The sequence below is a fragment of the Streptopelia decaocto genome, assembly GCF_964273445.1.
Source record: "Streptopelia decaocto genome assembly, chromosome: 2".
Taxonomy (NCBI): domain Eukaryota; kingdom Metazoa; phylum Chordata; class Aves; order Columbiformes; family Columbidae; genus Streptopelia; species Streptopelia decaocto.
Genome location: NC_138655.1, coordinates 115,977,782 through 116,002,882, shown reverse-complemented (window position 1 = coordinate 116,002,882; position 25,101 = coordinate 115,977,782). Strand labels below are relative to the sequence as shown.

Sequence of the window (25,101 nt, the reverse complement as noted above, 5' to 3'; positions counted from 1 at the left end):
CCAAACAAAGAAAAAAAGCAACACCTGTATAACAACTGCTTTCTTGCAGGGGTGTCCTTTTTGTTGTTGTTGTTTTAAACTGTGCTGTAGTGTGTACCAGTACTGACAAATTAGTAGAAATTATTGATCTAAATATCCGTGCAGCTGAAATCTGGAGCTGGAAATGAAGTTGTTGGAGTTAATAAGCCATTGGAATGCTGTAGTTTTCATCTCATGATTAGGACATCTTAGAAGCCTGATAATTAACACCCTATGGCTAGGTTTCTAAAATGTGCTTAGCCATAGTCTGTAGAAAGTCAGTTTACACAGTAAGTTCTCTTACTTTTTCCTTCCTCATGCTCTTCGAGACTTCTGAACTTCTGTGCTTAGCCAGTGTGGGAGATGCAAATCAGTGGCTGTCACTGCTCTTTAGTTCTACCACGAGCTGGAATCAGAGCTCTGAAGGTCCAGCTTTAATCAATGCTTAAGAGAAGAATTGGGATCTAACTTCTCCTTTCTGCTCAGCCTTGTCTTCAGAGTGTGTGTCTGTGTGCTGCTGCAGTGGTGTGTGTGACCTCCTGAGCTCTTCTACGAGAAGCCCTTCTCCTCTGCCACAGATTCAGTCTGGGCAGAATGCAGAAGACCTAAGGAAAACTTGCTTAGCGCTCCTACCACATGCACTGACAGCCACAGCACACTGGGGGGTGCAAGAAGATCATTTCCAGAGCCACTTAGCAAGGCTGCTTTTCCAATTACACCACTCTTAATACTAGTTTTCTCAAATACGTGTTTCAGTGCAGGTTACAGGTAGGTATATATGGGATTACTCTTGTTGAATTGCAACTGCAGGGTAAAAATTCTTTGGCAGTTTCACTTGCTTTTGGTAGAAGTTGTTCTGCATTGCTGTAGAGACCATGTTGGTGACATCCTATTTAGCCATGGAAAGAGTACATGACTTGAGACTTCATAACATCAGGCTAATATTTCCTTAATTAAAGATGTGCCTTAAAGTACTGCTGATTGTTAGAAGGTCACTGGACAAATGTTTATAGTGTTACGTTAACTATGTCAGCTGAGTGCTGTATACCATTAGTCAAAGTTCGAAACTCATCAGAAACTGGTTCAGAACAAAACATTCCAGGATGTCTAACCTGGCATTCACAGTAAATCTTGGCTTTCCAGAGTTCATTAATGTAAGGTGAAATGGGACTGCAAATTCCAGTCAAGACATCATTTAGGCCCTTTCGTCCATATTGGCAAAAAGGATACAATTCATTTATTGGCCTGAGGCTTCTCTGTACCTGGAAATTCAACCAGGTTGTCTCAGTGTGGCTTTCTGGTGCATTTCTTGGTACAGAGAACCCAATGTAAGTTAAAAGTTGCATAGGTAATCATGCTGTAGCTGGTCTGACCTATAAGGAACAAGTTTTCTAAGGATGCCACTGCAGTGCCAGAAACACTCAAAGCTCAGTGTCAGTGAGATCTCATATTGTGGCACAAGGGATTTGCCACATCCTCTTTGTGTTTGCAATTCTTTGGAAGTAGGTGCTGTGTTGAAGCTGCCTTCATTCAAATGATCAGCTTATGGGAAGAGGATAGTCAGAATTAATGTTATTTGATACACCTCAAGAAGTCCCAGCCTCTAATAACTAGCAGTAGTGTGCTTAAGGAAACAAAATGCAGTAGGTAGGCACTAAACATAAGTATGTAATGCCTGCCACTTGTAAATGTGCAGATTATTGCCCATTTAGTATTTTCTTGTCAACTGCCTGTACAGACTTTATTTTGAGAAGAAAGAACTAGAATTGGAGAGCAACTTAGCCATGTTTCAAACTATAGAAAATAATGTTTTACCTAATTAACAGTAGAATAGCACTTTGTAATATTTGGTTTGCTGCTAAATTATCAGTAACCTGTTGACCAATTAACAAGCAAGAGCTTGACTGTATTTTCTCATCTCTTTTGATGATTACTCACACCACTGCACATCTCCGTCAAAAGACAGATTCCCCCACCCCTTTCCCCATAAATGAAAGCAAATACAACAGCAGAAGACGGGTTTGACCTTACAGAAGTGCATGTTGGTGACCATGGCAGCTTCCAGCAGCTTTGCTACAACTGCTTTTGTAGCAAATAGGTTCCCTTCCTCCCTTGCTGCTCTCTCTGCTGTCACCCAGCAACACTAGAAGGACTAGTGGTTCTGTGTGCTCACAAGTGACACTAAAAAGTAAATCTTGCTTATACTTTGCTTATACCATCCATCAAATGCGCCCCCCCAATTTCCTTGTCTCATGGAAGCTACTGGGAGTTGTGACAACCCAGTAGATCAAAAAGGAAAACAGAAGGTGTTGATCACAAACCTGTCCATTTAGTAGTTTATCAGAAGAAATGTGGTGGTGTTGGGGAATGCACTAATCCCATGAGACTGGGGGGTGAAGTATGCAAAGCAGAGAGGTGTGTTTTGTAAGAGATGGTGTTTTTTGCACTTGTCATCGCATTTCTGAGGAGCTGGAAGCTGTCAGTTTTCTCTCAAAATGGATAGAAGACCCTGTTCAGGGTTAAAAAATCTGGTTTGTAATACGTTTTCATTCCCTAGTGGAGAGAATAATTTGCCTGCTCTTTTGTTTTCAGCCTTAACGCAGCACCTACTCCAGCTTGTGGCAGCATTGGCAATTTGAAAGGCACCCCGGTGGCTACTCCCTGTACTCCTCGGCGTCTGAGCTTGGCCGAATCCTTCACTAACCTCCGGGAATCCACGACGACGATGAGCACGTCTCTGGGGCTGGTGTGGCTGCTGAAGGAAAGGGGCATCTCAGCAGCAGTGTACAATCCACAGAGCTGGGACAGAGCCAGCAAAGGCACCCTCCTGAATGCATATTCCCCTAAAATGGCGATCATTCCTTCCACTCCACCGAACTCACCTATGCAGACACCTTCTTCCTCCCCTCCATCTTTTGAGTTCAAGTGCACCAGCCCACCTTACGACAACTTCTTGGCTTCAAAGCCTGCTAGTTCAATCTTGAAAGAGGTGAGGAATAAAAAGAACATCAGGAACAGTGAGAGCCAGACTGACGTGTCTGTTTCCAACCTTAATCTCGTGGACAAAGTCAAGAGGTTTGGTATTGCCAAAGTCGTGAGTGCGGGGCAAACATCAGCTCCTCCTTTAACTGATGACCAGGGACCTCTTCTCTGTGGGGCACAAGGACCAGTGAGGGCCCTTGTTCCTGGAGGCCTGGCACCAGACGGTCTCCCTTTGGGCTGCCCCGCCGTGACCAGCGCCATCCAGCTGAATACTGGCATCCGAAGGAATCGGAGCTTCCCCACCATGGTGGGTTCCAGCATGCAGATGAAAGGCCCAACGTCTCTCACTTCGGGGATCCTCATGGGAACCAAGCTCCCGAAGCAAACTAGCTTACGATGAAGGACTTTATTTTTACAGCTAGTCTTTTTAAATAAAAATACTCGGGATTCTTTCTCCGATCCTCTTTCCCCACCATCCCTTCATTGCCTCTTGAGTTTGACAAATCAACTTTGTGCCTAATGGGAGAAAAGTGTAAACTTTGTATAAAATCTGTAAATATGTACCAGATCTATTGTAACTAATTGGATTATTTTACTGTTCAATTGAGTGCAAAAGGCTCTGTGTTATGATTTCTGTATTAAGGATAACTTGCTAACCTTCTCAAAAGGTTTTCTTTAAGATGCACTGAAAAAAAATAACAAAACCAACAAAAAATAACTTGACTAGGAAGACATGAATTCTGTAGCTAGCCTAACTTGAGTCGAAGGTGCATGGGAAGCTATCGAACGTGTTTTGTGAGACCTCACATGGCATCACTTGAAGCATGGGAGTGTTTGTGCTTCGTTAAATGCTGAAAAAAGCACTCGGTTTAACATGCGGTAGTTCTAGTTTTGCTTCTGTAGATACATTGAGCTGAGTTATTGGAGTGCCTGGCTATTATACCTGAATGGATGAAACCTTTTATTTTTTTCCTGTTTTGTATTCTCCTCCTTCTGGAGGTGCTAAACTTGAACTAATACTATGTGGAGGTCAGCAGGCCTACTGGGTACCTGGAATATTGACATATTCCCACCACCGCCATTTCATTTGGCACGCTTGCACCCTGTGTGACTTCTTGTTTGTTTTGTTTGTTTTTCAATGCTGCACTGGATTGTGGAAGGGAAAATGCTTTACTCTGTGTTGCTGCCACCGAAACAGGCTTTGTCAGTGCCCCCCAAACAAAGCAGTTTTCACAACTCATGAGCTAAAACATGGCAGTGACTTCTTAGAAATCAAAGTTGTGGCACAGATTGACAGATAAAGAATGTTTTAAAAGAACATGTAGCAAAAAAAGTATTAGGAAAAGGTGTGTCCTGGAATCCTCCACAGAGAACCACCAAAAAACATTTAGTAACGGAATGGTACAAATTGGAAAGAGCAACTTGCAGCCCTCATGCTGGTCTTCAGGTTTGGTGCACGTTGAGGACCATGGCCTTGTCAGCAGGGTGGGAATATTCCCCACCCATTTTCTGGTTTTGTTTTTCAGAGAAACCTTTTTCATCTGAAGTTGGACCTTAGCAGAGGTAAAAGGATGGGAAATGCTTTATCCCACAACGTTTTTAAACTGAAAAAGCAACTTCTAATACCAAGCCTTTAACCCCCACTTTTTCAGAAAAGAAATAAAAGACCTCGCACAACCTTTAGTTACGGCCAGGTGATCTTAATTTATATTGCAATTTTCTTCTCTGTTTCTCCTGAACTTCTGCTGAGTGCTTGTAGAAAGAATTGAAACATCCTGGAACTGGAACAGACCGAAGGGAGCTTGCTCCTAGAGCTAAGACCTAAAAATTTTGAAGGGAGGATGGAGAAGAGCGAAGGGGGGGAGGATTTAACGTCCACTTTATCTTTTCCTTGCATTCCCTGTGGCATCTAAATCAAGCTCCCTGTTTGTTACCGTAATCACACTACACATAATTGCCATGAACTGCTGTTTGTACCAGACTGTTACTAAATCATTAGCACTGATAATTTCTTGCATAAATGAAACTGTCTTTTAGTCTTTGTGACGAGAGATAGGTGGGTGTTTGGGTTTTTTTTGTTGGGTTTTGTTTTTCCTGAATGAAATAGTTCTTGCAGTAGTACTATGGACACTAAGGATATTTTTTGAGAAAGAAAGAACACATCAGTCAGTTACTGCATGTGTTTGAAGACTTCTATTTATTCTATGAACTTAAAATGTTTTAGTAAAATGTCATCAGCTCTCTTTGCTGTTGTATGTGTGCACTTATTGCAAGTAAATTTAAGTATCTTTTTATTTGAATGTATCTTAAAACAGTAGATAGAATAACAGTTGTTTCTGAAAAAAGTCATGGACTTGATGGACCATTTTATATACCCAGTGGAAGAAAGCAATACTATATGAGAACTTAAAGTGTAGACATTATTCATGCAATTGGGAAGTATTATTTAGCCTTTAAATAAGCAGTAGGAGCTGTCCACTCACCAGAGAAAGCAATTGTAACACATCAGAAAGATGAAATAAAAATTTTTCTTCACTAATATCAATAAAATAACAGAAAAGTTGCATTGTTGTGTATTATTCAACTTCTTTCCTGTACTTTTATGGTGATAAATGTTCCACCTTGATCCCTTGCTTTTGTCTCTCAGTCAAAGCAAAATAAGAGACCGTCACCAGGTTTGGTTTTTAAATTCTTACAGAAGTAGTTGAAGAGTTTTGACTTTTTAAGATCACTGAACTGGTGAAGCTAAGGTCAAAATAAAAAATACAGAAGTAAATGCAGAGGGTTTTTTTATTTTTGTTTTGAATTCCAAAAAAGAAGAATTGGATGTGTTGTGTATGAACTTTCCTGCCTAATATGATGCAAAAACTATAGTGACAAAATATGAAAGTACAGAGTAAGGAGGAAACATCCTGTCGAGGGACGGAAGCAAGGTCTGCTGTTGGCTGCATCTTTTTTAATGAGGGTGGAACAGCCCATTGATTAAACACCAGATAATGAGAAGCTCAAAAAATCCTGCACTCATGGTGAGAGCTAAGTACTGACAAAAGAGCTCCCTGGAGGAGGGGATAGTCAGGCAGTAGGTCATGGAAAGGTTTACAGACTCATACATAGAGGAGAGGGATGTGTGTGAGGTTGGGTGGGAAATCATAGAATCAATTTGAACCTTAAGATGATCAAGTCCAACCATAACCTAAACTCTAGAACTTAGCCATGGCCCTGGGAGCCTCATCTACTGACAACCCTTTCTGTGAAGAAATGTTTCCTAATATCTAATCTCGATCTCACCCGGCACAACTTGAGGCCGTTTCCTCTTGTCCTATCACTTGCTACTTGGGAGAAGAGACCAGCATCCTCCATGCTACATCCTCCTTTCTGATAGTTGTAGATAGAATCATTTAGGTTGGAAGAGACCCTCAGGATCATCGAGTCCAACCATAACCTAACTCTAGCACTAACTGATGTCCCTAAGAACCTCATCTAAACAGCTTTTAAACACCTCCAGGGATGGTGACTCCACCACTTCCCTGGGCAGCCTGTTCCAATGCCTGACAACCCTTTCCGTGAATAATTTTTTTCCTAATATCCAATCTAAATGTCCCCTGGCACAACTTGAGGCCATTTCCTCTTGTCTTGTCATTTGTTACTTGGGAGAAGAGACCAACACCCTCCATGCTACAACCTCCTTTCAGGTAGTTGTTGATAATTCCATTTATATCATGTATTTGCTACTGAGAGAAAACTGGAGATCAGTAATGCCAAAATAAACTTTTGGAGGGCTTGCATGAGTATGATGCAGTGCCATGCAACAGCTGTGAGGACGGCTGATGCCTGATGCAGGGCACATCCAGGTGCTGTGTCAATGTGTACAGAACCTCATTCTTCTGTCTGCCCAGCTCTGAGCCTGGGGCAGGCTCATGAGCAGAAAGTTAATGGTGGGACCCAGGGAGGACAGGGATGGTGCATCCAGCGCTCCCTGCCCAAGGACAGGCTGAGTTAAACAGAGGCTGCTCCAGGGAAGGGGGGAGCTGAGGTTGATACACCAACTGCAACACAAACGTTTGCTGGTTCTGTGTAAACTTTTGCCTTACACCAGGTAGCCTGCTGTCCTCAATTTTTTATAAGCTGTGTGTGGTGGTGTTGCTCCTCTGCTGGCAGTTCTTGCTGTGCCTGCAGTAGCTGCTGGCTTCTCCCTGCTTCTCAGAGCCGGGTACCCCAGTGCTCCCCAGTGCTTTCCACAACTCAGAGAGCTCTTGGGAGCTGCAGATCATCCCCCAACCTGCGTGGCCAAGGATCAGCTGAAAAATTCCCGGTGACACTGCCAGTATTGCAGTTCTGCAACACTCTGCTCACTTCTTGCTCTGCTCTCTCCCACACCAGTAGCCCTGTCTGCATGTAACCCTGGCCTGGGTTTGCCTCCCTCTCTGCTCCTCATTCTGGAAGAGGGCTGGCTGTCATTTGCACGGCCCTCTCAGCTGCTGCCACTTCTGGCTGAGCTGCACTGGGGCTGTGGTGACACTCAGGGTCCTGGGTGAGTTTTGTATAACACAGGAGGCATCTTTTTTGGCTATCTCCTTGTTGTGTCTTTTCTCCTTCCAAAATTAATAGCTTTTTTTCCCCCTAACCTATGCTTGCTGGTGTGCATGGATGCTCCTGCAGTCATCTAAATCTTTGGCTGTGGAAGGAATAAAGATATGGGTTTTGTTGTTTGTGCTGTATTGTTATTTTCTGACTCTTAAAAAAGTATCCAGAAGGATGCATGTAGTGCTGGGTTTGTTCACTTTGGAGATATGCATCTCCGGTGCCAGCTAGGTGAATGGTAACGATGTTTAATAACTAAGTGGACGTGGATATACTTACTTTCAGGCTATCACATCTCTGAAGGTGAATTATAACCCCAGCTTTCCCAAAGGCCTGAAATGCCAGGGAAAGTTTGGTTTAAACAACTGTGAAAATCCGGAAGTTTAGTATTCAATGAAGGCCCTACAGAAGAACTGGGCTTCAAGGTTGTGTTCCTGGGAAAGAAAAACTGATAAAATTGCCACGTTGGCAAAGAAGGCCACAGGGAAACTAAAAAGACAATAAGTGCAGCCCATTGAGGTCAAGAGCAATCAAAACTGCGTCAGGCTGAACTCCTCCAGGTACAAAAGAAGATTGTACCAAGGATAGTAGATCTACTGAGATGGAGGACTGTTCCTTGTGAGATGCATCACCCTAGAGATTTCAGTGGATTCTGAAGGAAACACACAGTTTCTGCTTCTGGAAGCAAAGCTGCTATTTGGAGAGTGTCTTAGTTTCTCCTCCAGGGCAGTAAATTATTCCATGGGGTTACAAAAACTTCATGAGCTACCTGGAAACTCAGCTGATGTATTTAATGCACTCAGATGATTTCAAAGCAGAACAGAACTACTGCATAAACTAAACCTCAAAGGCCCAAATGGCTGATGAGTTGGTGCTTCTACTCTGAAATGGTCCTCCGTCCTTGCAATATTCAAGTGTGTCAGAAAATGTATTGGATGCATCTTCACCATACCACAGGAAGGAACGTGGTCATCCGCCTCTGAAAGCTGGGTTGCAGGTGAGAGGAGGGTGAGGTGTGGAGAACTGTGTGTCTAGGATTGGGCTGTGGAGGCATAGGGTGTTCTCTGGAGAGCCAAGGCTGGTATTTCAGGCTTTTGAGATGCTTCCCCCCTTCCTTTTGCATGTCTCCAAAGCACTGGATGGCCCCACAACATAATGCTGTAGTGCACAGAGGTTCGACAATTGCTCCCAACTTCCTGAACACGTTTGTTGGCAGCTCCCCACGTTAAAGTGAAAAACCTGGAGATGTTGGTGAGAAGTGTCCTGCCTTCCTCTGGTACAGAAAGGATCTGCTGCCTGGAGCTCGTGCTCACGCTGAAGAACAAGCATTGTTCGGCTGTGCAGCAGCATCTCGCTGGGCGCCATTCAGACCTGCTTTAATTCAGTTAACAAGCCATTTGTGACCACAGAATAGCAAGAAAAATAATAAAATGCCTTAAAGTTATTGGTGTTTAGCAATGTCCTCAGCTGTAATGTAGGTAGTGGGCTTTCATGTGAGAACAGTATATATTCAAGATGTCGATAATGTTTGTATTTGAAAGATGATAGAGATTTTTGTCCTGCTGAAATAGGCCTCAAGCTACGATGAATCCAATTGCTCTTCAATTGACACAGGCACTTAGGAATTATTAAAGCTTTAACAAGCCCACAGCCAGACTTTTATTTCTTTAAGAGAATGTTAATGAACTCAGGGGATACAAACATCAAACACAGAGGAAAGCCTTTCACTGCTCTGCTAGGACATTGTAATATTCACATTTTGTCTTATGTGCAACTCTTTTGCTTCGGCCATGGAGAGGGACCACTAGGTTTGCACTCGGGGTGCTGGATCTCACTGAAATGCGCACAGCTGGGCTGCAGTTGGGAACATCTGGCTGCAGTGTGTCCCCAGCATGGCCCAGCTGCTGCCCCATGTGTGGCGAGGATGGAGGGGCTGATGATGCAGCAAAGCATGGGAGGGCAGAGCAGGATCCACAGGCATTCCCATATGAAATATTGGGCTAGATGAGACTGTTCAGGATCAGGTGCACTGGGGTAGCTGAGGTTTCTCTTGCACGCTGCCCCAGCTCCTGGAGAAGCTGCCCCATCCTGGAGCATGGATGCTTCCTTGCTTTTGGGGGACTGTCTGGGCTTCCCCTCAATCCCAGAAGGAGTAGTTGCTTCTTCCACCCTCTCTTCATGGCTGCTGTATGCATGGCCCTACAAGGACAGAGCCACAGGCTCTTCCCCGCTCATTTATGTGGAGTTTGCAGTAAGCTGCTGTGTTCACGGAGATTTGCCATTTTGAAATTAAGTTAATAAAGCTGGAGCAGAACTAATTGAATCAAGCGCGCAGAGAAAACAAGCTGTCTTTAAATGCACAGAGGTATTGACTTGCTATTTTGCCAGTGTCAATTTAGACCCTCTTCACTTGCTTCCATAAAGATGCATTTGAGTAAATCTAAATTAAATGTCAGAGAGTTGCCGGCGCCGGGAAACTCACCTCCCAGACAAGCACCAGAAGGTTGTGCCTATGTGCTGTTGTGTGTGCTGACATCTGCAGGGCACTTCTCAGCCCAAAGTCTGCTTTGCTTTGCTTTGCTTTGCTTTGCTTTGCTTTGCTTTGGTGTCTCTGCAGCTTTTGCAACCTTTTCCCATCCTGAGAATTTCTTTTGCTCCCAGAGGAGCAGGTGACTGATGTCTTTAGGAGGAGGAGGAGGATGTTGCTGAGCTGCTTACAGCTACCTGCCCCTTGCCTCTAGGAGCAGTGCTGTGTCCATCCTAGACCAACAGCTACTCTTACCTTGATGACCACTGCAATTTCCCACAAACTGGTACTCCTGCGAGTGATAAGGTTGAAGAGGAGATGTCCCCTGCAGCTACAGGTTTGTATCTTAGTGGCATCTGAAAAAATGTGTTAGACCTGAGCTGGGTTTTAGGCTCTAAAGAAGGGCTCTTTAGGCAGAGATTAGGCCTGTAGGTCCTGACTTGCAATCCCAAAGGCTCCCTGCCCAGTGCTCCCATTCCAGGCAGTGCCTCTCCTGAGCAGGGCTGTGGTTGTGCAGCACAGTGTTGCCTTGGGCTGAGTCTCCGCGTGGATTTGTCTGGGCTGGACAGTTCAACACCTGCCTGAAATCCAGGGAGGTTCAGTAAATTGTTTTCTGCTGAAAGACTGAGGGACGGATGGACCCAAAAAGCCTCTGAAAAGGCAGATGTACAGTGGCAGGACCAGGACATCCGCAAAGCATTTATTCGGTAGCTATTTCAATGTGCAGTCAGAAGAGGGCTCCCAGTTTCCCTGTACTGACTGGCTGAGGCCTTCAGGCTGGAGATAGGGGAGGGGGGAAAAAAAAGAGAGACAGATTAAATTATGTCTCTTTTAAATTCTCATTTGGATGCCAGGTGGGTCACTTGCAAGTCTGTTTATTCCCCTGGCCCATTTTACAGCACTGTTGTCCCTTAAATATCAAAACCGGCGTGTGCAGTGACTGTAAAAAAAAAAAAAAAATTAAACCAAGTTTTATCAGAAACTTTCTGGCATCCAGGAAAGGAAGCAGATGTGATTACTTACAAACGTAATGTTCAGGGTGAGATGGTAAAGAAAAATACCGTTTTCCATCTCAAAACCAGACAAACTTTGGTGCAATAGCATCACAAGGAGAAAACACATTTCACAGGTGAAAGATCCTTTTCTGTGTTGGGCATTTCTGTAATTTGAACTGAATGAATGCTTGCTCAAAGGCAATGGTGATGGTGGTTGGCAGGGGTGGAACCATTATTTTGTGCTTGGGAATGGTTTCTTGGAAGTTATTAACCTGTAAGAGATACAGAAAGTCCCAACCCTGATAACTGCAAGGTCAGCAAAGCCACGAGACCACCCAAGACCATGGTCTCACTCACAGGGTAGGAATTTTGGAGCATGAAGGATGGGCCATGGGGCTCCTCTTGCCAGGGACTCTTGTGAGCAGCCATGTGGTGTAAACCTGTTTCATGTGTGTCAGGCAATGAAAGATGCCTCTGTCCTGCTGGAGAAGGGCAGTTAATGGTAAGAGCCCCCACAACCCTAATCATCTGCCTGGCTGTGCCTTGGGAATGGATCCAAATGTTCTAGTTCTGAACATGAGAGATCATTCCACCACACCAGTATCACCTCTAATCACTTGTCTCTCAAAGCATGTCTCATTCCCATAGTGGTCTCTTAGCACTGTGCAGCCTAGCCTATGGCTCAGGTAAAACTTTGACATTCCACCAGGTTGCAGCTGCTGAAACCAGCACCTGTTATGCCCTCAGAAAAGGCTTTGTGACGCTGGTCCCCCTTGCTGTGGGGCCTCAAGGATGTCAGCTCTGGTTCTGAGAGGCGATAGTCACTGGAGGTGCACAGCTGGTTTCTGCCACAACCCACGACAAGAGGAACAGCAGGAGGTTTTTGCTGGGGAACCAAGCGGCAGAGGAAGTGTGCTGTGCCCAGCGCATGGCCACCAAGGGCAGGGACAGTCCCCTGGGCCTCCTGGGCACCGGGACTGCCTCGGGGCCAGCAGTAGCCCTAAGGCTTCCTGCAAAGGGTGCTGGGCGGGGCTGTGGTGGGCAGGGCTGCACATGTTGGGCTCTGTCATCCCCATGTCACTGGGCCACCACCCAGCAATGCTGAGGTCACAATGCCCTGGGGCAGTAGAGGAGGGCACAGGCTCGCTCTGCCAGAGCTGGCCCGGGGGCAGCCCGAAGGCAAGCAAGAAGTCCTTGAGGAGCTGGTGGCATCTCTTGATGGGGACTGATGGGGGAAGTCCTGGAAGAGGTTGCTGGAGGTTCTCCACTGCAAGGCCACCTCCTGGCAGGGCCACCTTCCAAGCTTATTTGGGGGACAGAAATCCTTGTGGACTGGCTAGTAGTGGCAAGAGGAAGGGAATGCCTTCTTGAGGAGCACTGCAGAGCTCACCATCCTCATCCCCCTGGAAGCCAGTGTCAGCAGCCGTAAGAAGTGGGATGCCCAGATGTTGCAAGGGGCTCCAGTGCTCTCAGCCCCATGAGAAGAAGGTCCATGCCTCCTTCCCACCAGGTGACAGAGCCAGTGTCTGGGCTGGGCCACGTTGATGGGTATTGGATGCCCTCTGCTAGTGCAGGGCTGGCAAGAAATGTCATCAAAAATTTCATCAGCATGTACTGCTGGGGAAAGGAGGAGGTAGGAGAAGGAGAGAAGGAGAGAATGAGAAGGAGAGAGAGACATTCTCTTTCAGCCTGGATGCCTTATTTGAGATTATGATGAGGTAAAGGGAAACCATAGGAAAATCAGAAAACAGGGAGAGGGGAGGAGACGAGAGAGAGGAGAGGAGAGGAGTTCAGCTGGAAGAGACCTGCCATGATCTCGTAGTCTGACTGCCTGACCCCTTCAGGGCTGACCAAAAGTTAAAACGTGGTTTTAAGGGCATTGTCTCTTAAACGCTGACAGGCATGGGGCATCAACCAGCTCTCCAGGAAGTGTTCCAGGTAATGACCACATTCTGGGGAAAGTTTCCTCTTGTCAAGTGCAAAGCTCCCCTGATGCATGCAGCTTTGAACCATTCCCAACGCGTCCTGGTACTGGGTACCAGGGAGAAGAGATCAGCACCTCCCTCTCCACTTGCCCTGCTCAGAAGCTGTAGAGAGCAATGAGGTCCCAGTGCTTTGGAGCAGCCACTGGTGTCCCGTCAGGCACGGGAAGGATCCTTGCCCCCAAGGTGGATCAGGCGGGGTTATTTGGGCGCTCTCGGAAGCCCCTGAGAGGGCTCCAGGTCAAGCGAGAGTAGGGCTAGGGTGTCCCCTGGGCAGCAAAACCAGCCTGTGGGTTGAGGAGCCAGGTCTTGCTCCCATGCTCAGGGAACAGCCGATCGCCAGCACTGGGGTCAGGAAGGAATTTTTTCCCCCGGGGCAGATTGGCATTGGTCCCCGGGGGTTTTTTGCCTTCCTCTGCAGCATGGAGCATGACCACTTTGCAGAGCTCCTCTGGTCCCTTTTGGCTTGGTTCCTGCCTGCTGCTCATGCACCATGAAGATGGCCTGTCGTGTCCTGCAGCTGGGGGAGGAAGGCTTTTTTTCCCCCACGTGAGTATCAAGTGTCTCCGTGGGTTTTTTGCCTTCCTCTGCAGCAGTGAGCACAGCTCCTTGGCCCTGGGCCACCTTTGGGCCATTGTGGCTGGGTGCCTGCTGTTCCTGCTCCACGAAGGTGGCCCTCGTGCCCCGCATCCGGGGGGAGGAACTTCTTGGACTTCCAGGTTGAGCCCCCAGGGTGCTCCTGGGGTCCATCATGGCCTCCCAGGTTGAGCTCCAAGGGTGCTCCCGGGGGTCCTCCACGGACTCCCAGGTTGAGCCCCAAGGCTGCTCCCGGGGTCCATCAAAGCCTCCCAGGTTGAGCTCCAAGGGTGCTCCCGGGGGTCCTCCATGGTCTCCCAGGGCAGGCCCCAAGGGTGCTCCCGGGTGTTGCTTCTCAACCTCTGTCGCATTGAGCACAGCCCCTGTTCAGGGCTCCTCTGAGCCCTTTGCCCACAGTTCCTGCCCACTGCTCTTGCATCTCTAAGGCATCGCTGGTGGTCTGGATCTCTTGGTCTCTCTTGCCCAGGGCAAGTTTGCAGCAGGAGCCAGGGAGCCAGCTCTGCTCTTCCCTGGGCTCCATTTCCCCAGGGCTTCTTGCTTGTCCAGCGCAGCCCGTGCTTGAAGGGGCTTCAGGTTCACTGTACCATCCACATCTGCCACTTGTCAGCTCTCCCTGCGGGCAACGCAAGCACTGGGCAGGGATGAGAGCGCTTGTCATGCATCCCAGGCCAAGAAGCCCAGCGGCGCAGCAAGTTTCACAAGTCCAAAAGCCAGCTCGTCATTGCTGCGTGTCACGCTTTGGAAAAGAACCCATGGTACCACACAACTTCTCTTCTTCTTCTGCGTGTGGTGGGTCCTGATCCTCAGTCTTCACGTTCTCACTCTTCAGGAACCAGGACGGCTTGGCCTGTCTTCCTGCTGCTGCCCTTGCAGCTCTGTGGCTTGCCTTTGCCAGGCTGCAAAAAAATAAAGCACAATCCTGTTTCCGCTTGTATCCTTTGTGTTCTGTGTCCTTGAAATTGGTTTTGGAGCTCAAACCCTTGTGGCATTTCAGTCCAATAGTCACATCTTTATTTGACTCATTCGAATGTCCAGAAGATAACAGAGTAGTCTAGCACAGCATCGTTGTGCTCTCTTAGGCCTCGATATCTGCACGACGAGCTCTGACCCGGGCCTGAGGGCTCCAGCCAGGAGAGCGTTCTCCAAGCAATCGGGCTGGATTTGTAACATCACCCACTCCCAACCCCTCTGCACTGTTACAATAGTACATCCTTCAACAAATGAGCCCGGGAGAGAAACCCTGCAAATGTTGTTGGAATGTTGCTGTCATTAAAGGAAAGTGAAGCAGAAACTAAGTTTTCTCCCAACTCACTTTAAAAGAAGTATCACTTTGGTGGGAAATGTTTGCCTTTTCAGATAAATTTGTGTTTTCCTCAGTTAAAATATATATGTATACACCTATATATATGTGTGTGTATATATATATATATAGAAAATCGTTGAAAGTTTTGGAAAAAAATGGGCACTCTGGACTGTTTTCCTGTGGGCAATATTTGAAACTAAGAGACAATTCAGGTGTTTAGAGACTCATGATGTTTGGAAAGAAACCAAGAAATGCCAGACTAGGGGGCTGGGAAACTGGCTGACTGGACAGAGCTTGAGAGGAGGAGAAATGCACAAAGAAAAGCAAGTGCATGTTTACAAGATGCGACCTACCAAAATGAGGAGTTTGGTGTTTACTGGAGAATAAAATTAACTGTTACCATTTGCTGAAGTCTCCCTTTCCTTGCAGGTTCCTGCAGTGCTGTCTGGTCTCCCAGCTGCTGGTGGGAACAACAACTCACAATGTTTCTGTGTTCAACCCTTGGTATAATTTTTTTGTTTTTTCCCCAAGTCTCCTTGATATTGGTAGAGTTCTAGTTTAGTACAAATATTTCCTAGGTATTATTTTCTATGCCTTGTTTTTGGCTGTTGACTGCTGCAGAAGTTGCTACAGAGATACCTGTGTCTTTTGGCGAGCACCTGCTCTTCGGGATGTCAAAAATGCATTCCATTTCTTATTAATGCACCTATGCAGAAATTCTGTGAATTATGCAATGCAAGATCACCTCTTTTTTCAGTTCAGGGAATTCCTTAGGTGTGACAACCAGCTGCTGAAGCGGACCCAGGAGCCACAGGGGGGGCTACCTGGGGTGCAGGAGGGAAATGCAAGCAGAAGACCCTTTGGAGCCAGCAGGTAGGACCGGCTGTGAGGGCGCTGCCTGGTCAGAGTCCCCAGTTTTGCACAGGTGGGGTTCCCTGGCTGCCCACAAGAGTGGGGCTCACTGCCTTGCTTTGTGCTCAGGCTGGGCACTATCTCCACACTTCTCTCCACACTGGCAGGCAATACCTGACTCAAGCTGCCTCTGCCATGCTTGGGACTGACCCATTCCCTTTCCACATTCTGGGGCTGGGCTGCTCTGATGCTTTCTCCCACTTAGGATCATATTCTGCTCCATTTAGGGGACTTTCCTTGTCCCCTCCCGAATGAACGCCTGGCTCACCACACAGTGGGGAATGCTCTGTTTATTCCATGATTCGTGGATGTCAGCAGAACTTTCAAATGTACTTCACAATATCAAGTAAATAAGCCAGCAAGGTGAAATATGTTGGTGGTGTTGCTCTTTCATTTTTAGCACTGTTGACTGTTCACTACAAATATGTGGGCTTGGTGTGTAACTCAGTCCTTTCAAGTGGGGACACCATGAATATAGCTGGCTTTTTCTGGCAGTATTGTGCTGTTGTGTTTCAATTTGGACAAGTCCCCCTTAGAGTTCACAACTCTTGGGACTGTTGCAAGGTTGCTCTGAAGAGTGGCTCATTTGTGTGACTACTCAGCTCATGGAATATATTCACGTGGCAGAAGGAAGGCATTTTCCTGCCTCTCTTTAGACACCCAGCAACATGTGGTGACAGGACAAGAAGAAGGGCTAAGTGAAATAATTTTAATATCGTATCAGTGTATGAGAAACCACAAAAGAAAGAAAACATTTTCTGGAAAATTCTGCATATGTATATATTGCATTGTATAGTCTTACAGACAAATTTACATCAAATACATGATATATTTTAAAACACTGATTCGAAGAGGACAACAAATTAATTTTTCTCTTTCTGTACAGACATGGGAGTGTGATTCTTTTCCTGTTGCTATAGTTTGCTGTTCTTTAGGAGGAGTATTCGTATTCTTCAGCACTGCGGCGTCCAAAATCCATCCAGCCCATGTAGTCTCTGTCATTTATCCTGTGTGTAGGATCGATGCTCTGTACCCTGTTTCCCATAACTGAGAGCCTTCCAGTGGGACCTAAAGAAAAAGAATTCAGGAGAGCAGAGAGTAAGTGGACACATTTTTCAGGTTCATCCATTTTCCGATCTGCTTTGCACTCATCAGCAGATATACACAATAGCTGAAACTCTTTGACTTAATACCGACCATGTGACACCATGTCATGCCATCGGAAAGAATGTCATAGAAAAGTTATGAGTGATGCCCTCAGAGTAACTTGGGATTTTATTGTAAAATAAACAGATTTGTTTCCTCCCTCCTGGCTGCTAGGAGGTAATATGGGTTTATTATTATTTTTCTTTCCTGTTTCATGAGAGAGAAACAAAGCCCAGCCCATTTCTCTCTCTTCCTGTAAGACCACACTCTTGCTTGCTGGTATTGGGAGAGTTGCTCTAGAGGCAAATTAACTCTGCTTGAGAGCAGAATCAGACCTGACACAGGACTCTGCCACAGTCTCATGTTGCTTGAAGGGCCGTAAATGTAAGTGCAGGAGTTCTTATAGTGCAAACTTGGTAACAAGAAGGGTCGAGTTACAAATCCCAGGTTTTGTAGAAAGGTGGGAATAGTCCTGAGACTGAGGAAGTTGTGTCTGGACTTTATAGCTAGAGATGTCTGTTGCTGGAATTATACAGGGCTGATTACTATTACTAGTTATTACTATTTTCATGGCTTATCATAGGCTTTCATAATTCCTTTCACAGCAAGGTTGGATGCTGATCTCTGATCTTGCCTGAGCCTTTCTGTCTTTGTTACTTAGGGCATCCAAGAGACCCAAGAATTTATGCTTTACAAAATGGCTGTAATTCTGTGTTTTGACATTATCACATTATGTATCTAAAAATACAGGGAAAGCTAAATTACCTCTCTCTATACTCCCTGAAAACAGCCAAAATTGACATATGCCAATAACTAGATGGAGCTTAAGCCTTGAGTGAGGAAGGGACAGATTCAATATATTGGTATTCAACGCAGGCTAAGGCTTGAGGAATACTTGAAGTGATCAAAAAGGAAAAGAACCACAATTCACACCCCTCAAATCCAAGTCTGCACAATTGCCTTGCTTATGATTTCTTGTGTTTTGGAGGAATCATCGGTGACTCCGTACTTTTATATTTCAAGGTTTTCCTCATGTACCAATTTATAAGGAACACCATCTATTAAAAATGAAATAACTGCATTGTTTTGTCAGTGGTTACAGAAGGATAAGAGAGTTCAAGGTACCAAAAAAAGAAAACAGCCATGTTTTAGACATTTACCTAAAACAAAATGGCAAAAAAATTAATTATCTCTAGAATAGAATGTCTACCATCAAATGCTGCAAAACCCATGAAATTCACATTCATAATTCAAAATATGTAATTAAGTTGATGAGAATGGCTTCTTGGCACTACCAGCAGGCAGGGCTAAGATAGCACAAACTGTTACTCAGATGTTGGTATTTAAGAGACTTCTGAGCCTGCAGTGACCTGTGGGCTGTAATGGCTCCCCAGGTGCCATTATGGTCTGGCCTGGCAAGGGCTCCTTAGAGGATCGTAAATGTGTGTGTCACTGACTTGACAGCTACAACATCTGCTCTGCACTGTGCCAGATTCACAGTGAAAGCCTGCAGATGAAGGCCATTGAAAGCCAGGGGTCACAAACAGTAAAATGAATTTCTTAACAGCACCTTAGTTACTTTTCCTTAAACCACCAGACATGTCCTGTGGATACTGCAGGATCGACGTACAGCAAACATATTCAAAATTATAGCAGTTTGGCTATGAGGCCGCCATCTAGCCCTAACCCCTTGAGACAATTTAATTCTCTCACTGTTTTATATGGAAATACTGTCCAAAATTAGGCTTTCTACTAATTGCAAGGATAAACGCCATCAATGATGACTGCTAGCACTAGCAAATGCCCAGACTCTTTTTTCCCCCTAGACAGAATTTTCTAGTGAATATTATGGTTTAGACAGGTTAAAATTGACTAACACAGTAGATGTGAGTGTTCTGCAGAGATTTCTGAAGTGCTGCCCAGAACCTTTAAGTTAAATGAGAATAAAATGTTTTGATAGGCATGTTTTGCTATAAATTAAGTAGATACTGGTTTGTCCCTGTGAACCTTCTCTCCCATAACTAGCAAGTACAGCTACCAACCAGAGTCTAACTAAGCTAGTCATGTTACAAGAACCCCATCATTTGCCAACAGTCACTTTGTAGAAGTTAATTATATATGTCAATATGTATGCAGGAAGTTTTCCCTCATATTAATACTTACCAAAAAGATGTCTTAAATCCAAAGCATTTTTTTTCATTTCATCTGGTTAAACTATTTTGAAATGTCAGTGAGATATTTAAGAGAATATAATGGCTATATAAACTAGGACAAGGCATTTTGTTTTCAAATAGATGGGTGATGATGACTACACTGGGGAAAAGTAAAGAGGGTTCTGCTTTGTAGACTCTTGCAATAAGATTCTTATTCAGTAACAGCTTTAACTAGAGTGCCAAATTGTAGGTTTTCATATCTAAATTCTCTCTCCATTATATTATGTGAACTGCTAAAAGAAGTTCCTTAATTGATGTTGTACAAACTGGTAACATGAGATGGAGTCTCGCAGACTACATTAAAAGTGGTTCTTTTTCTGTTATTTATGATTTGGCCCGATTCTCTGTACAGAGATCAATGTGTATGGCTGCATATGTAATGCATAAAATACATGTGGCATCTCTTACTTGCAGACTGCCAGCAAAAAAAGAATAGGGTTATGCCTAGTGTAGAGGTCAGCAGTGAAGCTATCAAGAGAGTGTTAAACGATCTGCACAAGGTTGTGTGGAGAAACAGGAGAAGAGAAAGCTCTTACTTATATAAAGTGGATTTTATCCTAAGCCTGGACTGGGAGTGAATTAATTTCTCAGTGTCTGTATGTCCAGGTAATCCTCATTACTGCCTTCCCCTCATGCCTTCTTTGCTTCTCAGATGTCCTCTTTCCCCACAATACAGTGGATTGACTGGAGCGAAGCCATCACAACCAAACAAGATTTGTGTAGTGATTCATGTAGTGCCTTTTGTTGAGATCGGCAGCCAAAAGGCCAGAGCAATTAGGCTGCCCCTGATGTTACTCTATTGAGATACAAAGCAATACAGAGATGAGTTCAAAAGGAAAATTGTTTTCTAGGGGGGAGTTTCAGCAGGAAATTATTTTGATCCTTCATTTTTACTGCTAGCACAGACAGCATGTGCTTGTGTCTATGTCAAGCATCAGCTGTAAGATGTCAACAGGGACAGCTTTACTCTTTCTCTTGCTAGCTCATGTATGTAATGCAGTTGTTTCCTCAAGTGAGTAATAAATCACATGAGAAGAATGAATCCCTTTAATTCCACTGCTCTACTGTTACAAATGCAGTGCCCATGCAGGTTTTAAGTAACGGTAAGGTTGTGCTCCGAGGCTTCCTGAGACTGAAAACCTAAGAAGACTTGACATGTTTTGAAGGAAATGCGCTTTTTACTTATCACTGCTTTTAGTTATTGTGTTCGTAAATGTGAGCTCTGATCTTTCAAAAGCTTTCACACTTTTGTAACTTCCTTTGGGAACAAATATGTGGAAAATCCAATACCCAGAAGGTTTCCCTGGTACAGGTATTCTGGCTCAGGTGAGGTTAGCCATTTGGTCTGCATTTAGCCTCGGAAAGTTTTCCTGATCTTCTAACTTCTAAAAACGAAGCAGGTAGGTTAGCTACATTTAAAAGTTTGAAGAAAATGCAATTACTGTAATTTATCTGAGATAAAACATGCTGAAAATAACACCAAAATAATTATAAGGTTATGAACATAGTAAGTTAAAAATAAAAGCTGAACTACGACCTGAGAGGTAGGTTACATTTTCTCTAGTTACTGTATGCAGCTCTCAGTCAGTGGCTGTATAAATCTTTTTTTGGAGGACTTTCGCAGTAAATAAGAGAATGCTCTCCACTTCAGGAATAACCAGGCAAAAGCTACCTCCTGTTTTCTCTAGGAATTCATGCTAGATGATGACAGGGTTATCTTAACATCTAGGTATCCCCACAGGAAATTCACTGACGCAGAAGCAGCACAGTAAATAGGCTATAACCGGTACCTTTTCTGGCTTGCTGGAGATACTTGGCCAACAAAGCGCCGATGTTAGCTCTCTGCTCCATGCTTCCATCCAGCCGCAGCACAGGTTTCAGTGGGCCGGCAGACGAAGGGGCGCGGACGTGCCGGTGATATTCCGTCAAGCTCTGCTCAAGGTCAGCAGCCGGCGGCTTCCCATTATGCGACCCTGCAGTTTGCTGTCCGAAAGAGCTGGCTGAGAGCACAGCAAGGAACACGCAGATGCATATACTGCTGTACATTGCTGGAGAGAAAAGGAATTGTGGGCTGTTAAAATGACCAGATTTACTATGTTGTGTGTTGTCCCTGCCCCCATCTTCCGTTGGAGTTGTGAGTTTTTTGGTTTTAATGCAGGTAACTGGGATCTGTCTTAAATTGGAAATAATGTACGTAAATAGTTAAATAACTGTTGGTAAGATACACTGGAAAGAATAAAACTAATTCCCTGTAATCTGTGCTATGTCTCCCTGATCTACTCAATTCACATTTGCTTTTCTTTTTTGGAAGATGTATTTCATTAAAACATAAGGGAGATGTAGCTGGCTCTGTCAAAAATCCCAGGATTCAAACACTACAGGATTTTGCTGCTGTACTAAAAACTGCTGTTATCACAAATACTCAATTTTGAGAAGTTCTCTAAAGAATCTTTACTCTATCAACCCTTCATTGATTTAAACTTCAGTATTTAAGATGTTTCACCTTGTCATACACAGAAACAAAACCCAAAAACTTTTCCCAGAGAAAGAAAGCAACAAAATCTAACACCCTCTCCGAGGCGTCTGATCCAAAAGCCGAAATGGTAAAAGCTGTTTAGTTAAAAGCTATAAGAAATAATGTGCAACTTAACAACATTCTTCTTCATATAAAACAGAGAATTCAAGGGTAACAAATTTTTTAACGCTTTCTTAAACACATAACAGACAAAATAATGTTGTTTTACTAGACTGTTTGATCAAGTAAACTGATACAGTATTTTTTTTTGAAACACAGATATTACTCTTAGTTATTATGAAAAGCAAGGTACCTCGTACTTAATGCTATAGGGGTAATTTCCATTTATAACTCCACATGAATTATCTCATCTGTATGAGAATTTTTGAACTGTTTAAGTTTTTGAACAGTATACTGGACATTATCTTTTAATTTAAAAGAGGAGAAAATTAAGTTTATTTGCCCGTCACATCCAGTGAATGCAAAACATTTGTGATGGATAAAACTTCTTTTTTTTTTTTTTTTTTTAAAGTATTGTTAGCAGATGAATGAAAAATGTCAAAATGTCACTCCAGCGTGGTTATTAGTGATGTACCATAGAGGTACTTAGAAACCAAAAGTGAGTTGTACCCTTTCCTCAGATATATCTTTCCAACGGACCTGATTCCTGTAGTTTTTACGCAGACATATATATATATATATATATATATATTCAAGTACATACCAACGACTCCGCACACAAAGTCTCATCCTGGGAGGTTGTTTTGGGCTCCTGCGGGAGGAGCGGTCGCTCGCCCCCGGGTGCGCAGCGAGCGGCACCGCCGCCGGCCAGCCCGGCGCTCCCCGCCAGCCCTCGCCCGCTGGCCGGGGTACCCCGCGCCCGGCCGGGAGCAGCCAGAATTCCTCTCCCCCGCCGGACCCGGGTGCGTCCCCTCCAGCAAACGGCGAGACGTCTTCGGAGCCGCCGCACAGGTAAGCGCCAGACACCCCCATTTCGTCCCCACTCACCCCCCTCCCTCCATCAGCGATGCAGTCAGAGGAGGGGTGGACAGGTGCTTCCTACCTTTCCGCTGCGCTTTCCCGAGGTTGGACCCGAGGCGTGAGGGAGGCCCGTGTGTGTCCAGGCAGGGAAGTTTGGGGCGACTCAGCCTCGGCCCCTTAAATAGCGGCGGGCGCCGCGGCGGTGTTTGCACAGCTCTGACGCAGCCCGGGGCCGCCGCCCGCTCAGCCCCCCGCTCCCGCCACCCCCCGCCGCCGGGACCGGGGTACGTGTGTGGGGGCTGAGGGGTGCGTGTGCGCCTCACGGGGGCAACGGGGCCCCTTCCCCGCCCTCCCGCCGGCCGGCGCCGCCGGGGCGCTGTGGGAGAAGCGCCCTGCCCGACGGGCGCTCACGGCTGTCTCCGGAGGGAAGCGCTGGCCCTGGGCACGGACGAGCTGGAAGCCCAGGCTGCTTTGGAGCTGGGCATTCAAAAAGTGCTCCTGACTGGGGGGATACCCACGCCCCTCCGCCCAAACACCACGGCGAGAGGCTCTTGGTGAGGCTCCCGCCCGCAGCGGCACCGGCCTGCAGGAGGGCAGGGCTCATCCTGACCGCGCTTGTTGGCGGTGGTTGGTGTGGGGTCTGGGGGGATTTGGGTTCCTCTCCCTGCAGCCTCCTGCCACCCGAGCCTGGGAGGCACAAGCACCTCCAGCCTCCCCTCCCTGGGGCGCTCCCGTTCGCCCCTGCTCAGGAAGGAGGGGCGGTCGTGGGTTTTTTTGTTTGTGGTGGTGTTGTTGGTGGTTTTTGTGGTTTTTTTTGTGTGTGTGGGTTTGTTTTTTTTTTTTTTTTTAACCCACAAGACCAAGGATGATCCCCCAAAGAAAGCCAGTATGGGAACACCTGCGACATGGTTCTCCCCTAGAGCGACATGTTTCCCCCGGACGTTGCGGACAGCGCTGCCCTGTCCCACCCACACCTCCCTCCCAGTGGGTGCTGCCGAGCAGCGATGCCCGACAGGTCCCCGCAGCCCCCTGCGCTGCTCAAAGCAACTTCGGACGCCCCCGCTCCCTCCCTCCCGCTTCTTCGTTTTCGGGGAGGGGAAGAAATCTCAAGTCCGGGCCACCGCGGCGAGGCCGTTGCCGGGACGGGTGTTTTTCACAGCCGGGAGGGCTCGCTAGGGAAGCCCTGCCCGCAGCCCTGACATCCCCGCCCGCAGCCCTGATATCCCCGCCCGTGCTTGCCCCGCAGCGCAGCACCGAGCCGCCCCCAAGGAGCAGCACTTTCTCGGTACCCGGAGCTTGGGCTCCGGCGCGACCGCTGCCGAGTTTGTATCGTAATTTTTAAGTTTACAGCTTGGGAGACAAGTGAGCCCCGCAGGTTGCTTCTCCTTCCCCGGGAAGGGAGCCGGGCAGACCCGCTTTCTTAAAAGACATCGAGGCTCCCCTGGGAGCCACGGCTGCTGTGCGGTTCGTGCGGAGGGTGCGGGAGCGCTGGCTGAAGGAGCTCCAGCGCTCCACGGCAAGGCGCGGGGCTTGGGGGTCCTCAAGTCATAGAAGAAAGGGCTCCTGGGGAGGGATCTGCGCTTCTCCCCCATCTCGTCAACACACCCGGCGGTGCAGCCCGAGGGCAGGCGCGCCCCGCCGCACATCGGCCCTTGCACCCCGCCCGGGTCTGGCCCGGCCTCGGGCTCGATGCCCGGGGCAGCTCCCGCTGCTCTTCCCGCCATGGCCCGCAGAGGGCGCCGAGGCCTCGCGCGGGGCGGTGCCTCAGGGCCGCCTCCCCCCGGCCTGGCTCCGGGGCGGCCCAGCCGGGAAACTGCACGGGAGAAGTGAATTCACAGAATCACACAGAATCACAGAATGTCAGGGATTGGAAGGAACCTCAAAAGATCACCTAGTCCAATCCCCCTGCCGGAACAGAAACACCTAGATGAGACTACACAGGAATGTGTTCAGGCAGGTTTTGAATGTCTCCAGAGTAGGAGACTCCACAACCTCCCTGGGCAGCCTGTTGCAGTGCTCTGTCACCCTCACTGAGAAGAAGTTTCTTCTCATATTTGAGTGGAACCTCTTGTATTCCAGTTTGCGGAAAGCCACCCCACAGGCGCTGCTGGCATTGCCTGAGGTATCACCGGCCTGAGAGGTGTTTTGCGGCCCACTGCGCCCCGCTGCCTCGGGGTATGAGGCTCAGAGGTGACAGAGGTGGTGACACACAGGCTGTCTCAGTGCCTTTCAGCCGCTTACTGGGGTGTTTGTCACTGACTGAACCGCGGGCTGCTTGTCATCTCCCACATCAGCACCAACATCAAGCAAAGTTGCCATCTCGAGGAAGTTGATAAAAAGTAAAATCAA

General features: G+C 46.6%; 2 protein-coding genes across 8 annotated transcripts in view; one reads left to right on the top strand and one right to left on the bottom strand.

Moving 5' to 3' along the window:
- TRAK1 (trafficking kinesin protein 1) overlaps positions 1–5,563 on the top strand; it is a 135,146-nt gene extending 129,583 nt beyond the window's left edge. For 4 of the 7 annotated variants that reach the window (XM_082044390.1, XM_082044389.1, XM_082044387.1 and 1 more), the window contains exon 17: positions 2,611–5,563. In XM_082044390.1, the coding sequence (XP_081900516.1) occupies positions 2,611–3,400 (790 nt within the window). In that variant the 3' untranslated portion in view covers positions 3,401–5,563. The remainder of the gene's footprint in view (positions 1–2,610) is intronic. The other 3 variants (XM_082044392.1, XM_082044391.1, XR_014183222.1) reach the window with 2 other exon arrangements.
- An 11,029-nt stretch (positions 5,564–16,592) lies between these two features.
- On the bottom strand, positions 16,593–23,123 carry CCK (cholecystokinin). The gene is made up of 3 exons (XM_082045198.1): positions 22,835–23,123; positions 21,047–21,304; positions 16,593–16,965 (listed from the first exon to the last, which is right to left on the bottom strand). The coding sequence occupies exons 2-3, from the start codon at positions 21,300–21,302 to the stop codon at positions 16,829–16,831; spliced, it is 393 nt and encodes a 130-aa protein (XP_081901324.1). The 5' UTR covers positions 21,303–21,304; positions 22,835–23,123; the 3' UTR covers positions 16,593–16,828.
- Positions 23,124–25,101: the final 1,978 nt, after the last annotated feature.

Coding starts and splice junctions, on each gene's coding strand:
- CCK (XM_082045198.1), bottom strand. CDS start 21,302: ATGTACAGCAGTATATGCATCTGCGTGTTCCTTGCTGTGCTCTCAGCC. Junction 16,966..21,046: donor TCTCCAGCAAGCCAGAAAAG/GTACCGGTTATA, acceptor CTTTTTCTTTAG/GTCCCACTGGAAGGCTCTCA.